Raw genomic sequence first — 19,725 nt, forward strand, 5'->3', positions numbered from 1 at the left:
AAAAATGGAAAACTTACACATGTATGAAATATTTATTTTTTTGTTTTGTTATTAATTCATATGGGAAGTTTATTGCAATTTTTAAGTTCCATTATTTTTTACTTTGTTCCTTCTTATTTTTATTTATCATCCTGGACAAGGATAGAGGAGCATACAGGATAAGTTTTGTTTAAGGAAGACAGGCTTGGAACAAATTTATCGTCAGATCTGTTGGTTGTCTAACATTATTATTCCCAAAACAAAACCTTAATTAATCTAGTGCGGATACAAAAACGGCTTTTTCTTACAACTCTTTTTCTGGAAATTCTAACATATACATTTTTAAAAACTATTTGAAACATATTCAGATTGATAGCCCTGTGAATGCTTAAAGTGAATGTTGCTAAAAAAAATATTTGAGTTATTGATCTTCGCGAATATAATGTAAATTTAAGTTTAGATATTCCTAAAAAGCATTTTCGATCAAAGTAAAAGATCCATTCAGTAAAGTGCGGAATTGCAAACTAATAATTTTAGCAACACATTTACTCTCCTTTACGATAGCTACTACCATAGATTATACTGAAATCGTATTTTAGAGGGTAGTTTATCCATCTTCTTCCTTTTGAAGTGGCCTTCAGCGAACTATCCTGAGTTATAGTTGTGGACTAATGCGCAAAAAGAAGTCAAGTAAGCCAATTTCTTAAGGTGGATGGACTTTTTCCCAATGCGAGCCTCTCCTCTAACCGCTCGGCTACCGTTCATTAGCATTCTCTGACATGTCGAAGGGTTGTATCATCTATGTTTTAGCCAAAAATTTAAATTTCATTAAAATTTATTTTAGTTAGAGCTTGAAAATATAATAGAAGTGAAAGAAAGTATGTGTGTGTTTATACCAGTTTATTTTTTTAATTTTGGAATGTGGCTTCGAGAAGATTTTTTTATTTATATATGTATGCAACTTGTAACTGATAATTGGGTAAGGTTTTTTTTTAATTAAAAACACAAATTTAAGGTTTTATAGTTTCTTAGAAAAAAATAAAGGATTATAAAAAAATTGTTTTACTACTTTGGAAACAAGTAATACAAATACGATAATTTATTTTCTTTTATTATGATATGTCAACACTGTCATCTCTTATGCTAAACATCTGAGATCACTCCTATTCCGCTGTGTTGTTGTGGCTTGTGTTTCTAAATTCTTAACAGTGTGTTTCGTTGATAAAGGGTGTGAATAGTCATTTAAAACTTTTTATCATATTTTTTTACATTAGTATTTTACCATGGATTATATGTATCAAACTGTGGATAAAGATTTCGTTGAAACAATTGTTGGGAAATTGAAATCACAAGGAATCTTTGATCAATTTCGTAAAGATTGCCTAGCTGATGTCGATACTAAGGTTGGTATTTTTCTTCTTTCTATTTTATATTATGATTTTACACAATTATTAAGTGTCCGTTTCTTTGTTTTATGTTTTAAATTAGTTATAAACGTTACAAATTCTATAATAAGATTACATTCGCTATCTTGAACTTGCTTTCGTGTACTTTAGGTATAACCTAAATGATTTTTGCTGGTCTTATTACTTTTACTTTTAAGCAGAAGTGATCAAAAAGTATATTAGTAATGAAAAATGAATTTATCACAACTTCGAAAACATTTTTACAATTTGTGTAATCATATGAAAGGTCTTCGTTACCAAAAATTGCATCTTCTTTTTTATCCTTTTAAGTATTCATAATTCTATGAAGATTTGTTTGTTTACAAATTATCAGATTATTTAATGCATGATACATTAAATAACAGAAACTCAAATTTGATTTTTTTTTTTGTTTTTAGCCCGCTTATCAGAATCTACAAGAAAGAGTGAATGGTACGGTAAATACATTTTTAGAGAAGCACAAATGGCAAGAGAACTTGAATAAAACTCAATTGAGAGAAAGTTTAAGACGTCATGTACAACAGTAAGTACTTTTGCAATATCAGCAAGAAATATTTCCTTCGCTTCAGTCTTAATTCCTTACCAATCAGCCACAAGTGTTGCCTAAATATCCTTATCGTTTAACATTGATTAAAGTCGTAGAAAGTGGAAGTACTGCGGTCGTGTTGAATTGTGGATATTCCAAAGAAGTGTCTTTTAGGAAATAGTCTCTATTGTGTGTACTAGTTCAAAGCTGTCTGAAAATCTGTATTATTACGAACATTGGAGAAAAGTAGAGTATTTGTTGTTACATTTAGACTTTTTATTAGAACTTTCTTTTATAATCACAGTTTAAAGGAATGCTAAAACTAAAACATTTTATTAAGTTACTCAAATATCAGTTTTCCTCTAACTTACAGTTCATTTTGAATTAATTCGTTCATAAGTAACTACGTATTTTGGTCCTTTGTTAGCTGCTAAACGAAACATTGAATTTTATCTTCCTGGCAATTTGTTATTTGAGTTACGGTGAGTAATTCCCCACACTCACTATTGGTTAGATCAATGTGTAATATCCGCTTTTGCGAACACAGGTTAAACTGTCATTTCCTGTGGAAAGTCAAAATTGAAAATCTACACTGTTACAATCACTTCTCTTATTTTATAGTGCAAGCTCTACAATATTCAATCTAATTTTTATTTATACTTTTTCTTGTGATTTTTTAGAGGTTTCCTGGAAACTGGAGTTGACAGAATTGTCGATCAAGTAGTTAATCCAAAGATTTACACAGTATTCAAGCCTAAAGTAGAAGATGTAGTCTACGCTTCTTTAGGCATACCAAAACCCATACGACCGGATAATGATCGCAACTTGTTGAATTTTATTTTAAAACATCCACCGCCGCCGCATCCTCCGCCTCCACGTCCACCTCCACCTCCAGTCAAAGGTAATTTGAAAAAAAAAAATTAAATTAATAATCATAAATCTATTTATGAAAGCAAAATGAGTTATTAGTATATTGTGTGAAACGCTCTGTTACAGAGATAATGTGATTGGTTGGGTATGAAATATTTGGCTCTGCAGATACCCTGCCACGATATGTCTATACTAGTATTTCTATCTTTGCAGATCCAATCAAAAGCAATGTTGTGCTATTGGAAGATCTACTGCCTAAGGATCTGGATCCGATTTCACCAGGAAGTGTAGATGATCTTACGTTCAGTCCAAAAGAAGATGAACAAAATAATATTGTAACCAGTACAAATAATAGTCATGATATTATTAACAACACTACTACTAATAATAGTAATAATAATAATAATAATGATTCATCTGCTTTTGAACTGATTAGCACAGAAATGAGTAACGATGAAAGTAAATTATCTTTATCAGATTTGACTAGTAGCCCTGATAGTACAAAAAACTCTGTACTAACTGGCCAGAAATCTGCTGCTGAATTGGAAATAGAATCAAATACAAATTCAATTGGACAAAGCATTACAAATAGTTTGTCACCATTTAAAAATTTCAGCAATTTAAATGAGAAACTCAAACAAGCTGAAGTCAATCTTGGTGAAACGGATTGTGTAAAAACTAGAATGGATATAGAAAATGATTTAGAAGAAATTGATTCAGAACAAGATTTTAGTGACAAACTAGAGAAAGAAGAGTCTTCATCTTTTAAAATTCTTTCAGAAGATTCTACAAGTTCTGTGTCTAGTATTAGTCGAGAGAGGAAATCACTAAATTCTAATATTAACACAGATGTGCCTAAGAATGAAGAAACCTTCAACGATTCACAGAAAAGTGAAAAAATGGATGAATGTGATTCAAGTCTTTCAAACAATGAGAAACTGGTGACTCAAATAAATCAGTCCGAGAAAAAGGAAGAAAAAGCTGAAAAGAGACATTCAGAATCTTCCAAGCATAAAAGTAGTCGCCATAATCACGATTCAAAACGTGATAGCAAACATCACAATCATGACAGCAAGAAAGTTGATAAATCTAAACCAAGCAGATCAGATAAGGATAAGAAACATCACGAAGATCGGCACAAAAAGAAAAGTAAAGATAGACGTGATGGTGGTCATAAAGAAAACAAAAGTAAAGAAGAGACTGATAATAAACATGGTGAGAAGTCATCAAAGCATAGAGAAAATGACGATAAACCTGAGAAGTTCAAACACAGAGACTGTTCGGAAAAGCCTAGAGAGGAAAGAGAAGGGAAAATTGAAAAATCCACAGAAAGATCAAACATGCACATTGAGGAGGACAGACTTGTCGTGCAGGATGAATCAAAGTCTATGGATGGTGAAGATAAACAGAGATATTCAGATTCATTTTCGTTTGAGATCGAGGACAATGTAGAGGAAGAAAATCTGAACGAAAGACCAGAAGAATTTGAAATGAGAAATAATGAAACTGATGAAAACATGGACTTAACTGCAGAAAAAGAAAATGATTTTAAAGATTGCGAAGAAAACGTTGATAGTTATGTTATAAAGGAATATGAGAAAGAAAAAACGCTGGAGAAACATGAAAAATCAAGGCATAGGGAAGAGAAGCAGGAAAAAATTAAGTCGAAAGAAAGTGAGGATAAGTCTAAAGAAAGCAGAATACGAAGTAAGGAAGGTGAGAGTAGACAAAGATCGGACAGATCAACTGAAAAGATGGAGAAATCAGGGAAGCATAGAGATAGAAGTAAAGAGGAACGTTCGTCAAAGTCAGAAAAGATTAAACATACGGGAGAACCTGGTGATCAACAAAAGGAAGATAAGGCAAGAAGTAAAGATGCTAAAAGCAGACACAATATGGATTACGAATCTGGGATAGTGAAAGAAGAACGCATCAAGAGCGACGAAAGAGGCACTGATAAAGAGAAAAGCAGGAAGCACAGTGACAAATCCAAATCTAAACATTCGTCAAGTAGCAGTGGTAAGCATAAGAGCGATAAAGAAGAAAAGAAGGATAGAGAGGCTAGAAAAAGGAAAGGCGAAAGATGTGAAGAGATTAAAGTTAAAGAATCACGTCGATCTTCAGATCGTGACCATAATGGTCCAGGAAGCGGTTTCTCAAGTAGTGCACCTAAGGAAAAAGATAGTACAAACGGTGCACACAATAACACAAATGAATCATCTCAAGATCAAGGTAGAGAAGGTTCTTCATCTGTTGAGGAAAACACAGATTCACTAGATTGTATAGAAGAACCAACAAATGATGTGGACATTTTATTGATGAAAATCAATGATTCTATTGAAAATGATCTAGTTCAAGAAAATAGAAAAGAAGATGAAAAACTTGGTGAGAATATACCATCATCTTTTAAAAAACCAAAAATAGCTAATAATATTTTTGAAATCAAGAAAATCATGCAAGCTCGAAGAAATATTGAGAAAATGGAAGCTTTGGAAAACCAAGAAAATAAAAAAACTTTCTCTGAGGAATTACACGAAGAGGAAACTAAACAAATAGTTGAAGCAGATTCAACAGTAACTCAAACTGAAGAAATCAGAGAAGATGAATTACCAATGGATATCGAACACACAGAAGATATTATGTCTATTGAAACATCTCTTGAAAATTTAACTGAGTCATTGAAAGTTGACCTAAAAGAAAATGAAGAAGTAGAGGTAGTAAAACTGGAAGAATTCGATGAGAAAATCCGTGAAATTGTATCAATTGAAAATGAAATCCAAACTGAAGAAGTTGTGTCTAATGTGGTAGCAGAGCCAAGTTTCATAAAAAAGCATAGAATAGCCAATAATATTTATGAAGTAAGAAAGATTATGCATATGAAGAAACGTTTGGAGAAAAAACAGAAACAGGCAGCTTTACTTAATGAAGAAAATCTGACTATGTATGTCCAACTCCATGAAGAGGTTGTAATTGAAGAGAATCAACAAGCACCTACTGAGCATCTTACTGAAGAACAGTCAATACTGGAAAATGAAACTTGTGATCTCATCATGGTAGCAGAAGACAATCTAGACATGTCTGCTAGTAATTTAGCTAAAGAATCAGATATCACAAAAGCTATTGAAGAAAACCAGAGTAACGATACAATAATAGAAGAGGAGACCATCGTAGAAGGATGTCGTGGTGATGATGTGGAAAATGAAGAACCAAAAACCTTGAAAACTCCAAGAATTGCCAGAAATATCGACGAAGTTAGGCAAATTATTCGCGCTAGAAGAGCTATGAAAAGAAAATTAAAACTTCAAACAAAAAATTGTGAACTAAACATGACAAGAAAACATACTATAAAATCATTCTTAAATTCCAAAAAAATAATTAACTTAAAACGAAAAAATGAGCAAATAGTAAAATTTAAACTGTTAACAAAAGAAAGGAAAAATCGTATAAGAAGGGAGAGTAATTCAAAGAAAATTTTGGATAGAAATGAAAATAGTAAAATAGATGTAATCGGGGGAAATGAAGTGATCGATTGCCCAGTGCCTTGTGAAGACAATGGAGTTTCCGTTGGAAAACAACGTAAGTTAAGTGAAGCATTAGAAGAAAGACAAAACCGGCCGGTAGTAGACAATGGTTTCTTGGGTTTCACTCAGAAAGAGCTTGATATAGCTCGTAATCAGCTGGAAGAATTGAAACGTGTTCGGATGTCATATTTATCGAAGTACAATACGACAGATACACAGTTTTGGAATAATCAACTGGATGGCAATTCAAATATGGTTAAAACACCAGCTTTATTTGAAGATAATAAAAAAAAAATACAAGCGGTAAGATCAGCAAAAGTTGAGAAGAATAATGCTAAACTCATCACAATCGAAAAAGCAGCCGATCAACATGAGAAAGTTGTAAGAGACATATTGACTGGGAAAAATGGTTGTTCCATAAAATTGACGAAGAGTTCATGTCTTGATGAGCGGGCTAAATGTGTTTCAAGATATAAAAGTATACGTTTGGCGACTCATAATAATGTTGAACTTAGCCAAGATGTTGAAGATATTAATTCGGTGAGTTTAATGACATTTCTATTTTGTAACATCATTTGTATTAACTGTATCACAATTTTATTTTTGTTATTTTATAGAATCTAGAAGATTGTAACAATATAAATGAAACTAAGAAATACGATTGGAATGATCGTGTACTGACTACTTCGTTGACGGAAGATGTTTTGGATAATCTGATGATAGAAAACAATCTAGTACCAGGTAGTTCAGGATGAATTAAATAAATTTTGCAGAATATATTGAATTAAAGAATCTCAATTCGTGCTTTTTTTCAGCTCTAATTCAAAGAATTTTTATTATCTCAGAGCATTGGATAAGAATTTATAAATTATTTAATGTCCCTACATTACTTATGTATATATGACGTGGCCGTTCAAGAAGAACTAAAAGTGCTTTCTTGTAAACAAAAAAAAAAGAAAGTTTCTTTTTGCGTAGATACTCATCAGGGAAATTGTGGAGATCATTCACAAGGATTAAAAGAATTCTTGTCACGGATAGTTGGAAGGGGCGGCCTCTAGAGAATAACCGTTCCTTATAACCGAACGGGAAAGGATGTCCCAATGCATGTCCTGAATGCTAATTGAGATATGTTTAAACTTTTTGTGTGGGCATTATCATGTAGGAGAAGGTCCCAAGTCTTTGGTTTGGGGTTTTGCTTCCGCCAAATGAAGAAGTTGTTCCAAAAAACGCGTTCCTCTGCAAGATTTTCTCCATAAATTATGTCTTCCACGGCTACCAGAGACACGGACTACATGATCTCGTGAGGTTAAATATCTTGTATATGATTGGACTTCTGTTAGGCCTTTCCTATCTTATCTGGAAATTGACAAAGTGGCCACTTTTCTTTTGTGGTAAGAATTCAAGCGAGGAAAGGTTTGCTTGTGCTTTCTGATAGCGTGCAAGCCTCGGTTTGGGCATGCGAAACCTTAATCTGAATTGAAAATCTGCACGATTGTAAATCCTACTAGAAGTAAATTTTACCAAATCGAAGTAGTTTCTCCCTTAGATCCTAATAGTTTCTCTACACTAATAACCCAATATAGTGTATTTAATTTTCTTTCTTACAATCAGCAGAAGACTCACCGGAGTATGCTGAAAGTTTGTCCACTTCTGAAGAGAATTTCAAGATCATGCCTAGAAATAAAAATGTCAAATCAAAAGAACCAGAAATTGATATTGAAAATAATAAACTTATTAGATGTGATGGAAATTCTAAAGTAAAACTGCTGCGAAACTGTACTGTTGATGAAGAAAATGTAACCAGTGGAAAAGAATGTTCTAGTAATAGTAACGACCCGGTCGGTAAACCAAGAAATAATCCTGGTAAGTTCTCATTGATGATGATGGTTATTTGTTTATGACTTTAAGTGTCGTCTTGTCAGTCACACTTCGACAAATGGCTCCCATTAATCTTTAAAATAAGAATAATCTAACATATGAAGTAACATTAATTCATGAAGAATAAGAATAAATAAATAAAATTGCCATTTTGACTGGGGTTGGGAGTATGAAAACACATATTTTTTATCATTGTTGGGAGTTGGTATCCCAAACTCTTTTACGCAAGATACATTTTGGCTCATAGTAACATGAATTGTTCATGTTATCCACAATATAACTTTCTGTTAGTCATTTTTTATTTTATTTATTGCAGACATCATAATTTTTTCTCATCTTTTTTTTCAGTGAGCACACAAGAAGAAAAACAGAAGCGTACAACTAGGAATTCTTTAAGGTACAAACTCAAAAAGAAATCTATCTTAAAAAAAGAAATCATATAAAGAATGTTTTAATAAAGAAACTTTTAATCATTTTGATTTTATTTAAAGTTAGTTTAAACTGATTATAATTTAATTAAAAGAACAAAAAATCTGTTAATAAGTATAAAATCAAATTCAAATTGTAATTTTATACGGTGATCAATTTAGGTCAACCCAAAGGTACGACAGTGAAGATTTATATAAACCAAGGTTGACATTGTCGCAAAGTTCATCGAGAACTAGATGTAACAGATCTGGTGAGTTGATTTAACTATCTTCTAAAGATTGTTTTTTTTATAAACATTTTTGAACTATGTTTTATTCAAAAAAAGAAAAACTGATGGAAAATACTTTGCAGAACTTTCTCTTACTTAGATTTTCTTCAAACTAGAGTGTTTTTCTAAATGCTTGTTGGATTCAATGTTTGTTCACTGATTTTGGGCTGCGAGACGTCTAATGCGCAGCGTTAGGAGGAAAAAAAAAACCAAATGTTTTTGTTCACGACACCTAATTGGTAGTTGGACGTTAAGCCCAACTTGAAAAAATAAAAAAAGTAGGCGAATACTTAATTGTTTTTTCTTCTAAACCTCAAGTAGTTAACTTTAATTTCCAGAGCTAATAAAACCTCCCGATAAAATACTCACTGAATAAAATGAAGAGGCCATAATAATTCAGTTCTTAGTGAAATTAGACAAATATTATGAGTGGAGCTATGTACTACTATCGTTGCTATCAGTTAAAGTGAAGCTTTTGCTGGAGTTGGTGCACTTAATCTAATAAAGTATGTCGTTATTGGTCAGAACTGATCTTGAAAAATAGTTTTCGTACGTGTTCTGCGTATTTCATTTAAATGGATCTACTAGTCTTTATTTTATTTTTTACGATTTATCGCCAGCGGAAATTCATCTAAAGTTGGTGAAGTTTTGTAAATTGATTGGGATGTTGAATTTAAACGTGATCCTACTTTTATTTTAGATATTCACAAGGAAGTACCAAAACTGCAACCGTAGATGAAAACAAGTCAAGTGAAGATGGGCATTCGGGAATTGAAGGTCACTGAGATAGCTGACTCCGTCAGCATATGTGAAGAGTATTTTATCATCAAGTTAAATATGATCATCGAAACACATCGATGGGTGCCTTATTTGTTAGAAGTTCATTAAAAATAATTTTTAAACGTTTTATAAAGAAAGTGAATTTATACGCCCAATTTCTTACTGTTGGATGTGAGTGGGTCCAACTCGACAAGCTAGAAACGAAACAGGTTTCAAAACAGCGGTGCTCTGAGCTAAAACAAGAAAAAAAGTTGATGTCAATTTCATCTTTCAAAAAAAAAAGGATAACCAGTGATTTCGAGGATGCAAAAAGAATACTTTTTTATTCATTACTTTAAATAATAACATGGCTTAAAAAAAGCTATGGTAGACTGCTTGGACCACCTGGATGAACATTTTAAGGGCAATGCACCTACCCATAAAGATGTTTTGGGGAAAAATGGAAATTATTCGAAGATTCAATCACTACCAAATTTGGTACCACTCTCTGACTTCCAGCTATTCCCTGAATCTACAGAATTTGGTGGCTGGAAAAGATTATGTGTCAAATGAAGAGGACGAAGAGTACTGACGCTTTTGCACAGCTTCCAGAATTGCATTTTAGGGTTGAAATTTATCTATAAGAAAAATGTATAAGCCGCTTGTTATTCACGTTGCATAATTAAAACCATAAAACTGTCGGAACATTAAAATTAGGCTATTTATTGATTTTTTTTTTTTTCAGATCACTAGTACCAGTTATCGATTTTTTTTTGGTGAAGAGTTCGAATCTTAAAATATTTAAATATGTATATTTTTTATTTAGAGTTAAAAAACAACCGGTTCTAAGTATGTGCTCCCTCTTTGGGTTTATTAAAGGTATTAAAACTAGTATCTTGCACTAAATCATACTTAAGGAAAATCGTAGGGGAAAAATCGTATCGATGTTTTCGATAACATCCTAAAATGCTGGAAAAATCATAAAGTGGTACTCATTCAGCCGGTCTTCTCCAAGTTTGGAAATTTAGTTTCAAATTTTAATCTTATTATTATTTTATAAAAATGACCTAGTGGAACCTAACCTTCCCTACCCCCTTGATGGAATTTCCCTGGGAAAATATTTCAGTTAAAAGCAGTGCATCTGCGTGTGTATAATTGGTGCAAGTTTAAATAAAATCTGCCCCCCCCGGAAAAAAAAGATTGGAAAACTAAATAAATAGATTCTCAGTAACGTGCGACTTCTGGTTTGACCAATTTTTTAGCAAACGAACCTGATGACACTTAAGCTTAAACCTTATTTAAAAACGGCTGTTACCGTATTCAGGAAACCTTGAAACAGATATTTCCAGTGAAATCTGTACGATTACCGTCTTTTTAGTCGAGTAAGAGAAAGTAAAACAAAGATTAATGAAATTAACTTTGTAGACGTTAGAGGAAAAATTTGTTTACATTCTTTATTTTGAATGCAGATACCGCTGATGCAACCAGAAGTTCAACACCCACGTCGAACGTTTGTCCATCCTTACCAAATTTACGAAGAAAGGTCAGGTGAGGATAAGTGAGCATGGCACCGATAATGTGCTTTGTAAATCTACTGTTAATAATTCATTTCTTTGTTGATCATTTTTAATATTTGGATCAGAGGAAAACAAAGTTGGGAGAAAAAATTATAATTTTTTTAAATTAATGCTGATGGAAGAAATAGTTTTGGGAGAGAAACATTTTTTTTATGTTTGTTTTTGCGAGGGCCATCAAATATAAATCGGAATGTTCGATTTCCGGTGATGGAAAGACGAAGTATGGGTGAGGGCTTAAGAGTGTTAGAAAGGTGGGTGGTGGTGTGTATAGGAGAGAGCGACTGCCCAAGTTTGGCCTCTTTTAACTTAAGAAAAAAGTCTGGGAATGATATCTCGAACTGGAGGGCAAAGCTCGAAGTGGAAAATCTCACAGCTTGCAGGAGAAGACAAATGGAAAGAAGCTTGGATTGTCTTGACACGCAGTAAACTATTCCTGCAACTTTTGCTTCTTCGTGATAAGGCGCGCACTGCTCGAATTAGTCTTAATTAAAAAAAAAAATTACTTTTCTTATTTAAGGAGATGGGCCACCTTAGGATCTGATAACAAACTTGATCTTTTTGTTAGGGGAACAATACATACATAATAAATTAATAAGTACAAAAAAGTTCCGTTTTATATTTGGATGCCCCTCGTAAGTTAATGAGTTCTTTGATAATTTGTTTATTTTATATATTTATTTATATTTTTTAATTATTCAACGTTATAAAATTTTTTTTTAAGAGAATTTCTTTTAATAGTTAATGTAAATAGTAAATTATACCACGCCATATTGCACCAAATGAGTTCTTTTTTTAAAAATGAAAATTGTTAGATATTGCTTTAACTCATTTATTTTTATTTTTAAGAACTTTGTACGTCTTTCAAAAAAAAAAAAGTATGGCCATATTTTTGTAAAGTTAGCCAAAAATAAAAAAATCAAATATTTTTCCAAAATAATTTGAAAAAAAAGGTTCCTTTGTTTATTGGTTGACTAAATTAAGAAATATTTTGTTAGAGTTAACGAGAAAAACACAAACTTCCTCTTATTACAATTCTTATAGTTGTAAGAGATAAATTTTCTTCAAATATTTAATAAACATTTTCTTGGAACTTCTAATTTTGAAAGTTATTTATTTTGTACTAACATTATTCTAGTTTTTAAAACTGTACAATGGAAAAAAAAAGCTTACCCTGTCCCTCAGAACTGTTCTAAAAGTAAAAATTATTTTATAGATCTTTGTGCATGTAATCTAAATGTGGAAAATATAAATTTTGTAGAAAATTTAAAAAAATTAAGTCCATTTTCAGTTAGGTGCTGCTTTCGATTGAGAATTTTTCTTTAAATTAAGAATTTCCACAACACATTTAATCCTTGGCTTTAATCCAGGTGGTAAGACCGTACAAAGTGCAAAATAGCAATTAACAGGGAAGAATCCCTCTATCACAAGAGTACTAATAATAGAGAAATGATACAAAAATAATTACAGATCTCCTCGTGTCCCATCGTAGAAACACGGAGAATGTTTTCACCCCGTATAGGGATTCGGAAAACACTTTTTTCCGGACATATGAGACCTGGAAATTGATAAGTCCGATAAAACTCTGTATCGAAAGGTTGACTTTAACTTTAAGAAAATGTTTAACAGTTTGTAAGATCATACATAATACTGAAATGTCATGTTAAAGGGAGGAGTCTTCATTCTCTTTTTTCCTAGAGTTGCTCCAGCTAGGGAGTGATCAACAAACTCACTACTGGGCAACGTGTATCCTACCTCTTCTTCCAGTGGTGCTCAAATAAGAACATGGTACGCAGTAAGTATTACGTACCCTTTTAAAGAAAATTTTGGAGCTGTTTTCCAGAAAGTTTCAACAAAAGTAAAAAAAAATAAATAAATAAAAACTTTTGTAAGTGGCCATTTCGGTGGAGAGATTTGCTCTCGTAAGTTATCGACTTTACTTAAGTTGCCTTCTCACACTAAATTAGCTGACTCTACACTAAACTCATTAATCTACCCCTGGTCGTGGACAAACGTCCGAAACCGGTCTGAAATACAAGAAACATGCATACTAGGAGAATTAAAATCAAAGATATTACCTAGCACTGCAGGACCTAACCTCATTTTCAAACTGATAGTTACTATCAAGAGTTTCAATTAAAAAAAAAAAAAAAATTCTTTGTCCCATTATCATAATTGTTAAATGAAATTTTTGTAAAATATTTATGCAGTTATGTGTAACATTTTTTGGTATCATCTTTTTAATTTTTATTATACATATGTAAATGATTATTAAGAAGTACGTTTTTCTATGAAAATAGACTTTGCATATACATATATAACTATTTACATAAAAAGAATGAATTATATATTTTTTCCAAATGTGCAGTCGTTTGTATATACTTTATTTTAAATTTTTAAAAGAAAATAACTTATTTATTATATATTTATTAGTTATGTCTTAATACATTTTATTTCCCTACTTTTATGTCCACCTAATAATTTATTCTGACATTTTGTGACAAGGCACTTAGTAATTCTTTAGTCACCAATTACCTGATTTTGGGAATGAGGTTTTATTTTGAATGTAAATAGAATAGAACATGTGGAAATGAAGCAGCCAAAAGACTTGTGGACTCCTTGTAGTGCAAGTTGAACCTCTCCTTTTGTAAACTCCTTTTGATTTTTGTAAACTAGGTCTCAGGTTTGAAAGCACAGTACACATCACATCCCTTAAGCAGATAAAATGTGCTATATCTTCCATCATCATTTCCCTCAATACAAATTCGCTGATGGAAAATTTAAGTAGGTTTTTCTTTATGAGGCAAACTAGGTCTGTAATTTAACAAAAGAGCATCTGGAGTTCGTCGAGTTTCATCCATGGTAAGATCCAACATCCATGATCAAGAAGATAAGGTATGGGGAGGTAGTTTTAGGCCAAAATGATGAAAACTTGGATCACTTCACTGGATGGCATTGTAGATTTGAGGATTGCTTGAATAGATTTGAAGGAAGCTCAAAAGTACATAAATAAAATTATTTATTATTTCCATTAAAATCCATGCAGCAATTTAAGTGGCAGAGAGAAACTTGAAATGAATAGATGCTCCATAGAGAAACTCGTTCTAATGTTGGAAATTTGCGCACTTAAGACGGTAAACATTTTTTAAAAAAACCTTAAGAACCAAATTAAAGGTTCAGAGAAATGTTGATTAAATATGTAATAATCGCGTTCTAATAGGTCTCCCAGTGAAAGTAAGTATTTTCAAAGCTCCACAATAATACAGTCGTAGAAAATATCTGGTAACAGGGCACATTTGCAAATCTAGTAAATATGAATTTCTTTCACCTAAAACCCTTCTGAACTTCGTTCTTTTTAAGCAAACTGGGTTCAGAAAAAGAGAACTTTTGAAAAGGTTAATATTTATACAGTTTTCCCGCGCAATATGGTGCTTTAACTAAAAATGTTTTTATGGAAATGATTTATTGTTTAAATCATATCTTGCATAGGTATTGTTAATTTAAATACTTTTTTTTTATTTAAATTGTGAATTTGAAGAAAGTGAAGACGATTTCATAAAATGTAATAAACCATATGATTTACAAAATGGGCTAAGTTTATTTATTGTTATGTTTTTAAATCATGTTAAATTATGAGAGAAATCTCACAGATTTTAATTTAAATGGAATATTCTGGTTTTGGATTAGCGAATTTGGTTAAAAATAATATATGCACTGGGTGAAGTACGCATGTGTATAGAGTTCTTTTCATTAGTTAACCTTCCTCCGATCGTCGATTTTTAATTCATAAGCCCATTTTCGGGCAATAATGTTCAGACATTGCTCTAAATTTCCTTTTGGGACAGTAACAAAGGTAGGCTTTAATTTTTGTATTTTTGTTTTTTTAAACTGTGAAATTTATCGGGTGTGTAAAGTTAAAAAGTTCGTCTTTTATGATAAATAAAGTTTGCGGTAATGTGTAGATTTCATTAAAAAGGCGGGCTAGCTTGTGTTATAAATATTAAATTTTCTCTCTCTTGTTTCAGTCTGGTGTTCAACGACAGTATCACGTTAGATTCTACAAAACTACATCCTATAATCGCGATAAATCAAAACAAGAACAAAAGGAATGCCCTAAAGAGTAAGTGTGATTGTTGCTATGGTGTTGTCAAGACATTACCTCTAAGATTCTTTTCAAGATCTATTGAGTTGTTATTTTGGTTTGAAATTTAGTGGCTCTGGTCGAGGATTCTATTACTCACTCGGAGCTGTAGTATTGGGTACCGGTGCTGTAGTGGCCTATGCAAAACATGATCCTGAGTTCAGAGCTTGGCTCTCCGATAATGTACCAGGATCCGATGGATTTATTGCCTTCGTCACTGCCGAAGAAACCAGTCATATAGACTATCTTGTTAGATATATAAAAAAGCTGAAGCAGAGGTTGGTAACTTACTGTTAACCGTATACTATATATTTTTAAATTACTTAATTTATTAACTAATTTCTTATTTTATTGCCAATTGATTTCCAGTAGTTCTTGCCATTTTTTCTTTTATGACCTGATTTTATCTGTACTCAAAAATATAAATGATTATGTACGTTTTTGCTACAACCGGTTTCACTTTTTTTTAAAAAAGCTAGTGTGCGCTGAGATTCATTAGTTTTTTGTTGTTTTATCGATAGATAGAGTATATTTTGCCTAAGTAGTAATGCAAAGTTGGGTCCAGGCTGCATGTTGATTACTTTGTCACATTGTGCTTACCAAAGGTGGCCCAAAAAAAAGTGGTTGAACGCATCGAAAAATTGTCAAACGTAAACTACTTTTTTTTTTTTTTTATTAACGTTTTTGTCGCTGTTCAAATTAATAGTCATTACGAATGAGGGTGATAGTGATGATGCTAGAATTGGCCTGTTGTTTCGCTAAACCCAAGTAGTTGTTCAAATCAGGGTGTGTTGTTCGTGAAAGTTAAATCCCCAGGTTCTCTACGATTCCTAAAGAATCGGATGCACAACTTTATAGACTATCAGGGCCCACTAGCTGCGGAGTGTCCAATTTTAAAATGGTTTAAAAATTATTTTGGGATAGATATCTAAAACTACCGAGTTGTTCAGATTTTTTGAAAACCTTTAAATAGATTGGAACAAGTTTTTATCCAAAATAAAGATTGAAATTTCTTGAAGCAACATTTACACTAATGTTTATTTGGAAACTTGGTAATTCTTCCTGCTGTCTAATTAATCAAATATTTTACAAAAACAGAACAAAAGAAGGAAACCATTATTTTATCATTAACTTGAAAAAATTCTTTTTATTCCACTGATTACAGAGTATGGAATGAAATAATGAACATGATCAGTTCTTCTAACGGACCGGATGAATCTAAATCGAAGAAAGTAGAACTTGGCCCTTGTGATTCCAAAGGGCAACCATATGTTCGTAAGTTTATTAGCTTTTTGTTTTGTTTTTTGAGTTATTTAGATTTGATGGCCTTTTTAAACGTAATAAATCCATTTTTTCATCCATTCGTTGAATATAAGCTTTGTATCTGAAAATCTCAAATTAAAGATTGTTTTGGTTAATAAGTACGTAACGTTAAGGGCTTCAGGCGACTGAAGCAGTGGAGCCACGATCAGCATCGTAAAATCGTTTTGTTTTTTTCCGTAGAATGTTTGAAATAAATGTTATGATCACATAAATCCGTGACCATCTAGATAGAGGGAGAGGGAAAAAATTGCTTTTGCAATATAAAAAATCCAGAGTGGAAACTCAGATACTTTTTTTCTATCTATACATTTTCAAGTCGGAACTCCGAATATTTTTAAGCTTTTTACAAGAAGCAGATACAGCTTTATCTTTAAATGGATTTTCACAACTAATAATATAGTAAGGAGATTCGATGGAAACTTAATTTTTATCTTTTTCTTTAGCGCCTGAATCCACCTTTCAACCGTTAGCTGATAGTGAACCAAAGGAAGAAGCGAAGAAACCTGTTGAAGACGCTGCAAAGGAAAAGGCTGAAGGCAAGTTACCGTGAAAATTAAAGAAATTAATTAATTTTGTTTGAATAAAGGAAAAAGAAAAATCTCTTTGAACCACTCTTATGATTTTCACACACTGCGACACTAATTATTCTTGAAACATGGAATTTTAGGCGGCACCGTAGCCGAGCGGTTAGAGGCGAGACCTGCAAAGCTAATATGTATTGTGGTTCTATTCCCGGTCTTAGGCCTTGGATTTTATTTAATGATTAATATGAGAAATTTACAGTAAAGTATGTTTGCTAGTCGCCTCCGTCCATGACACCTAATTGGTAGTTGGACGTAAAGCCCGCCTGAAAAAATAGGCAGTTTACTTTTACTTACATGGAATTTTTCAATTATAATTTAGTTAAACTTATACTAGTAGAACATGATACATGTTTATCGAGCTTCGAAGGCGTGGACGTTCACAAAGCATTCGTCCTTATGGATGAGCTCTGTGAGTTGTTGACAGTCCAAAGAGTCATTACTGAGAGTCTTTTGGTTTGTCTCAGCCACCTGATTGTTTCTCTCAGTGGATATTGTGCTTTAAAGAGCCCTTGCCTTATCTCTTCTATAGTGTTAGTGAAGGGGGAAACGCCCACCTTATGACGGATTGTTTAGGATCTTAGGTTGGGAAAGTTGGGATGGTGGAGTAGCCTTGGATGTTTCCCCTTAAGGTAGAGTTGTTCGAGCTGTGGATCTCAGATTGCTCAGGCCCGATTCTGGATTTTCATTCCAAACTTAGTCTACTGCTGTTATTATTTTTCTTTGTGGTAGCAATTTGGGCTCATTTGTAGCTTGGATTGCGTAGAGGTTTCTCTTGCAACCTACAAATATTATAACAGAAGCGGAGCACATTATTATGCAATGCGATCTTTATAATGATTTGCGCTGTATTATGTGGCGGAAGGTGGGATTTCCGTTCTTCGTAGCTGGAGACGTTTTCCCCTTGTTACTGGAGAACGCGTCTGCGTATGTGGCTTTCCGCGAATTCGCGCAGGCGGCCTTTGAGAGGCGGATGACCTCGGTGGTTGGTAGATGAAGTAGATCTGGAGGGTGTTGTTGGGAGTTTGGATTGGTGCGTGTTTTTCGAGTTTGTGTTGGGTGTGTGCGAGTGGGTGATTTTGTTTGTTTTATTTAATTGTAATTATGTGATTGTTGTTGATGATTTGTTGTTGTCGATGATTTGTTGTTGTGTTGTTGTTGTTGTTGTTGTGATTGTCTGTGCCTGTTGGCTTTGTTGTTTTGTTGGCCGGGACTTGTGTGTGTTGAGGGCTCATTTTGTGGTCATTTGGTTGAGCGGAAGAGGTGTGTGCAGAAAAATACAGCCTTATTATTGCCGAGTAAAGCTTAAAATCCTTAATAAGTTCTACTGCATGTTGATACAAAGTGTGACGGATACAAAAGTTACCGGGTCAAAAAAACTAATTATTTGGTTTGGTAACTCAAGAAGAAAGAGGATGTTTGGAAACATTGAGCACCGAAAACCAGAAGTATGAGGTCCCAACCTCAGTCCTCAGCACCTAATTTAGTATTTGGGTTAAGCTCCAGCTGGGAAAATAGGCTGGGAATTTACTGTACTTTACTTAGTACTCATGGTGGTCAACAACTTTTTTAAAAAAAAAACGTTTTCTGTGAGAGCAGGCTAAAGAACCATTCAAGTATAATGTTCAGTATTGAGCTTGTATATTATAAAGGAAGGTTATATTTGTTGCTAAAAAATCGCAAGTACTTGGAAGTGAATGGATTTGTGCTTTCTCTGAGAGCTCTTTTGGGGGGCAAGAGCAATTTGTCTAGGTCTCCACTGAAGTACCATTTCATTATATTGGACATTCATATGCCTTAATCATTATTAAAGGCGTTGTTGTAATTCTGATTTTGATTAAAATTTTACAGCTTGTAAGGGATTTTTCCCTTTTTCTATGGCTTATTCGAAAAGTGTTTCCTAACTTTGTGCTTACTGTATAGACGTAGATATATAGTTTTATTTGACCAATTTTTTTTTTAAATAGAAAAATCGTTTGAAATTTCCCGGAGACTAGAAGAATTAAATATTTTTCCAAATGAATGAGAGTTAAAAAGTTAAGAACAGGAATAAAGAGGAAGACGTGTGAAGGCTTAACTCCAGCTAACTTAGAACTGTCAGAATTACAATGACCTGCTTGTCTTTCGAGCAAATTTAAAAAAAAAAAAACTTGTTACTATTATTATTAATTAATTTTATTTTTTTAAATTTTAAATTACAGAAGAGGCCGCAAAAGCGGTAGACGCATTGCATCCAACAAGTTTAGCTAGTTTAGAAAAAGAGATCAATAACGCGGCTACAGCCGCTATTCAAGCTTTCAAAGAAGCAGTTTGTATATTGAGGGGCAAGTATGCTTTTTTTTTTTTCTTCTTTTTAAATTTTCATTTCAGTTATTAACGTTTTAGGAAGTAATTATTTGAAAGGAAGTAAAATTTAGTTTTGACAGTGATA

At 32.7% G+C, this 19,725-nt stretch overlaps 2 protein-coding genes across 7 annotated transcripts in view; both read left to right on the top strand.

The window, feature by feature from the left end:
- The first annotated feature begins 1,129 nt into the window (after window positions 1-1,129).
- Window positions 1,130-11,754, top strand: LOC141447596 (uncharacterized). 5 transcript variants are annotated; one of them, XM_074115304.1, is made up of 9 exons: window positions 1,130-1,382; window positions 1,823-1,947; window positions 2,631-2,851; window positions 3,034-6,881; window positions 6,959-7,082; window positions 7,953-8,204; window positions 8,568-8,616; window positions 8,810-8,898; window positions 11,145-11,754. In XM_074115304.1, the coding sequence occupies exons 1-9, from the start codon at window positions 1,263-1,265 to the stop codon at window positions 11,225-11,227; spliced, it is 4,911 nt and encodes a 1,636-aa protein (XP_073971405.1). In that variant the 5' UTR covers window positions 1,130-1,262; the 3' UTR covers window positions 11,228-11,754. The 5 variants fall into 5 exon arrangements, with proteins under 5 accessions (XP_073971405.1, XP_073971406.1, XP_073971407.1 ...); XM_074115305.1 differs by having other exon boundaries at window positions 7,956-8,204; XM_074115306.1 differs by lacking the exon at window positions 11,145-11,754 and adding an exon at window positions 9,617-9,904.
- A 3,160-nt stretch (window positions 11,755-14,914) lies between these two features.
- Mitofilin (inner membrane mitochondrial protein mitofilin) overlaps window positions 14,915-19,725 on the top strand; it is a 44,696-nt gene continuing 39,885 nt past the window's right edge. The window contains exons 1-6 of one of the 2 annotated variants that reach the window (XM_074115310.1): window positions 14,915-15,102; window positions 15,275-15,369; window positions 15,462-15,668; window positions 16,556-16,665; window positions 17,157-17,249; window positions 19,496-19,618. In XM_074115310.1, coding sequence (XP_073971411.1) covers window positions 15,058-15,102; window positions 15,275-15,369; window positions 15,462-15,668; window positions 16,556-16,665; window positions 17,157-17,249; window positions 19,496-19,618 — 673 coding nt within the window. In that variant the 5' untranslated portion in view covers window positions 14,915-15,057. The remainder of the gene's footprint in view (window positions 15,103-15,274; window positions 15,370-15,461; window positions 15,669-16,555; window positions 16,666-17,156; window positions 17,250-19,495; window positions 19,619-19,725) is intronic. The other variant, XM_074115309.1, reaches the window with a different exon arrangement.

The sequence above is a fragment of the Rhodnius prolixus genome, unplaced genomic scaffold (assembly GCF_049639745.1).
Source record: "Rhodnius prolixus isolate KJV_2025 unplaced genomic scaffold, Rpr scaffold_7, whole genome shotgun sequence".
Taxonomy (NCBI): domain Eukaryota; kingdom Metazoa; phylum Arthropoda; class Insecta; order Hemiptera; family Reduviidae; genus Rhodnius; species Rhodnius prolixus.

Excerpts from the sequence above, each read along its gene's own strand:
- LOC141447596 (XM_074115304.1), top strand. The coding sequence starts at position 1,263 with ATGGATTATATGTATCAAACTGTGGATAAAGATTTCGTTGAAACAATT. Across the intron at positions 1,383-1,822 it reads TAGCTGATGTCGATACTAAG|CCCGCTTATCAGAATCTACA; the intron begins GTTGGTATTTTT and ends TTTTGTTTTTAG. Across the intron at positions 6,882-6,958 it reads ATGTTGAAGATATTAATTCG|AATCTAGAAGATTGTAACAA; the intron begins GTGAGTTTAATG and ends GTTATTTTATAG.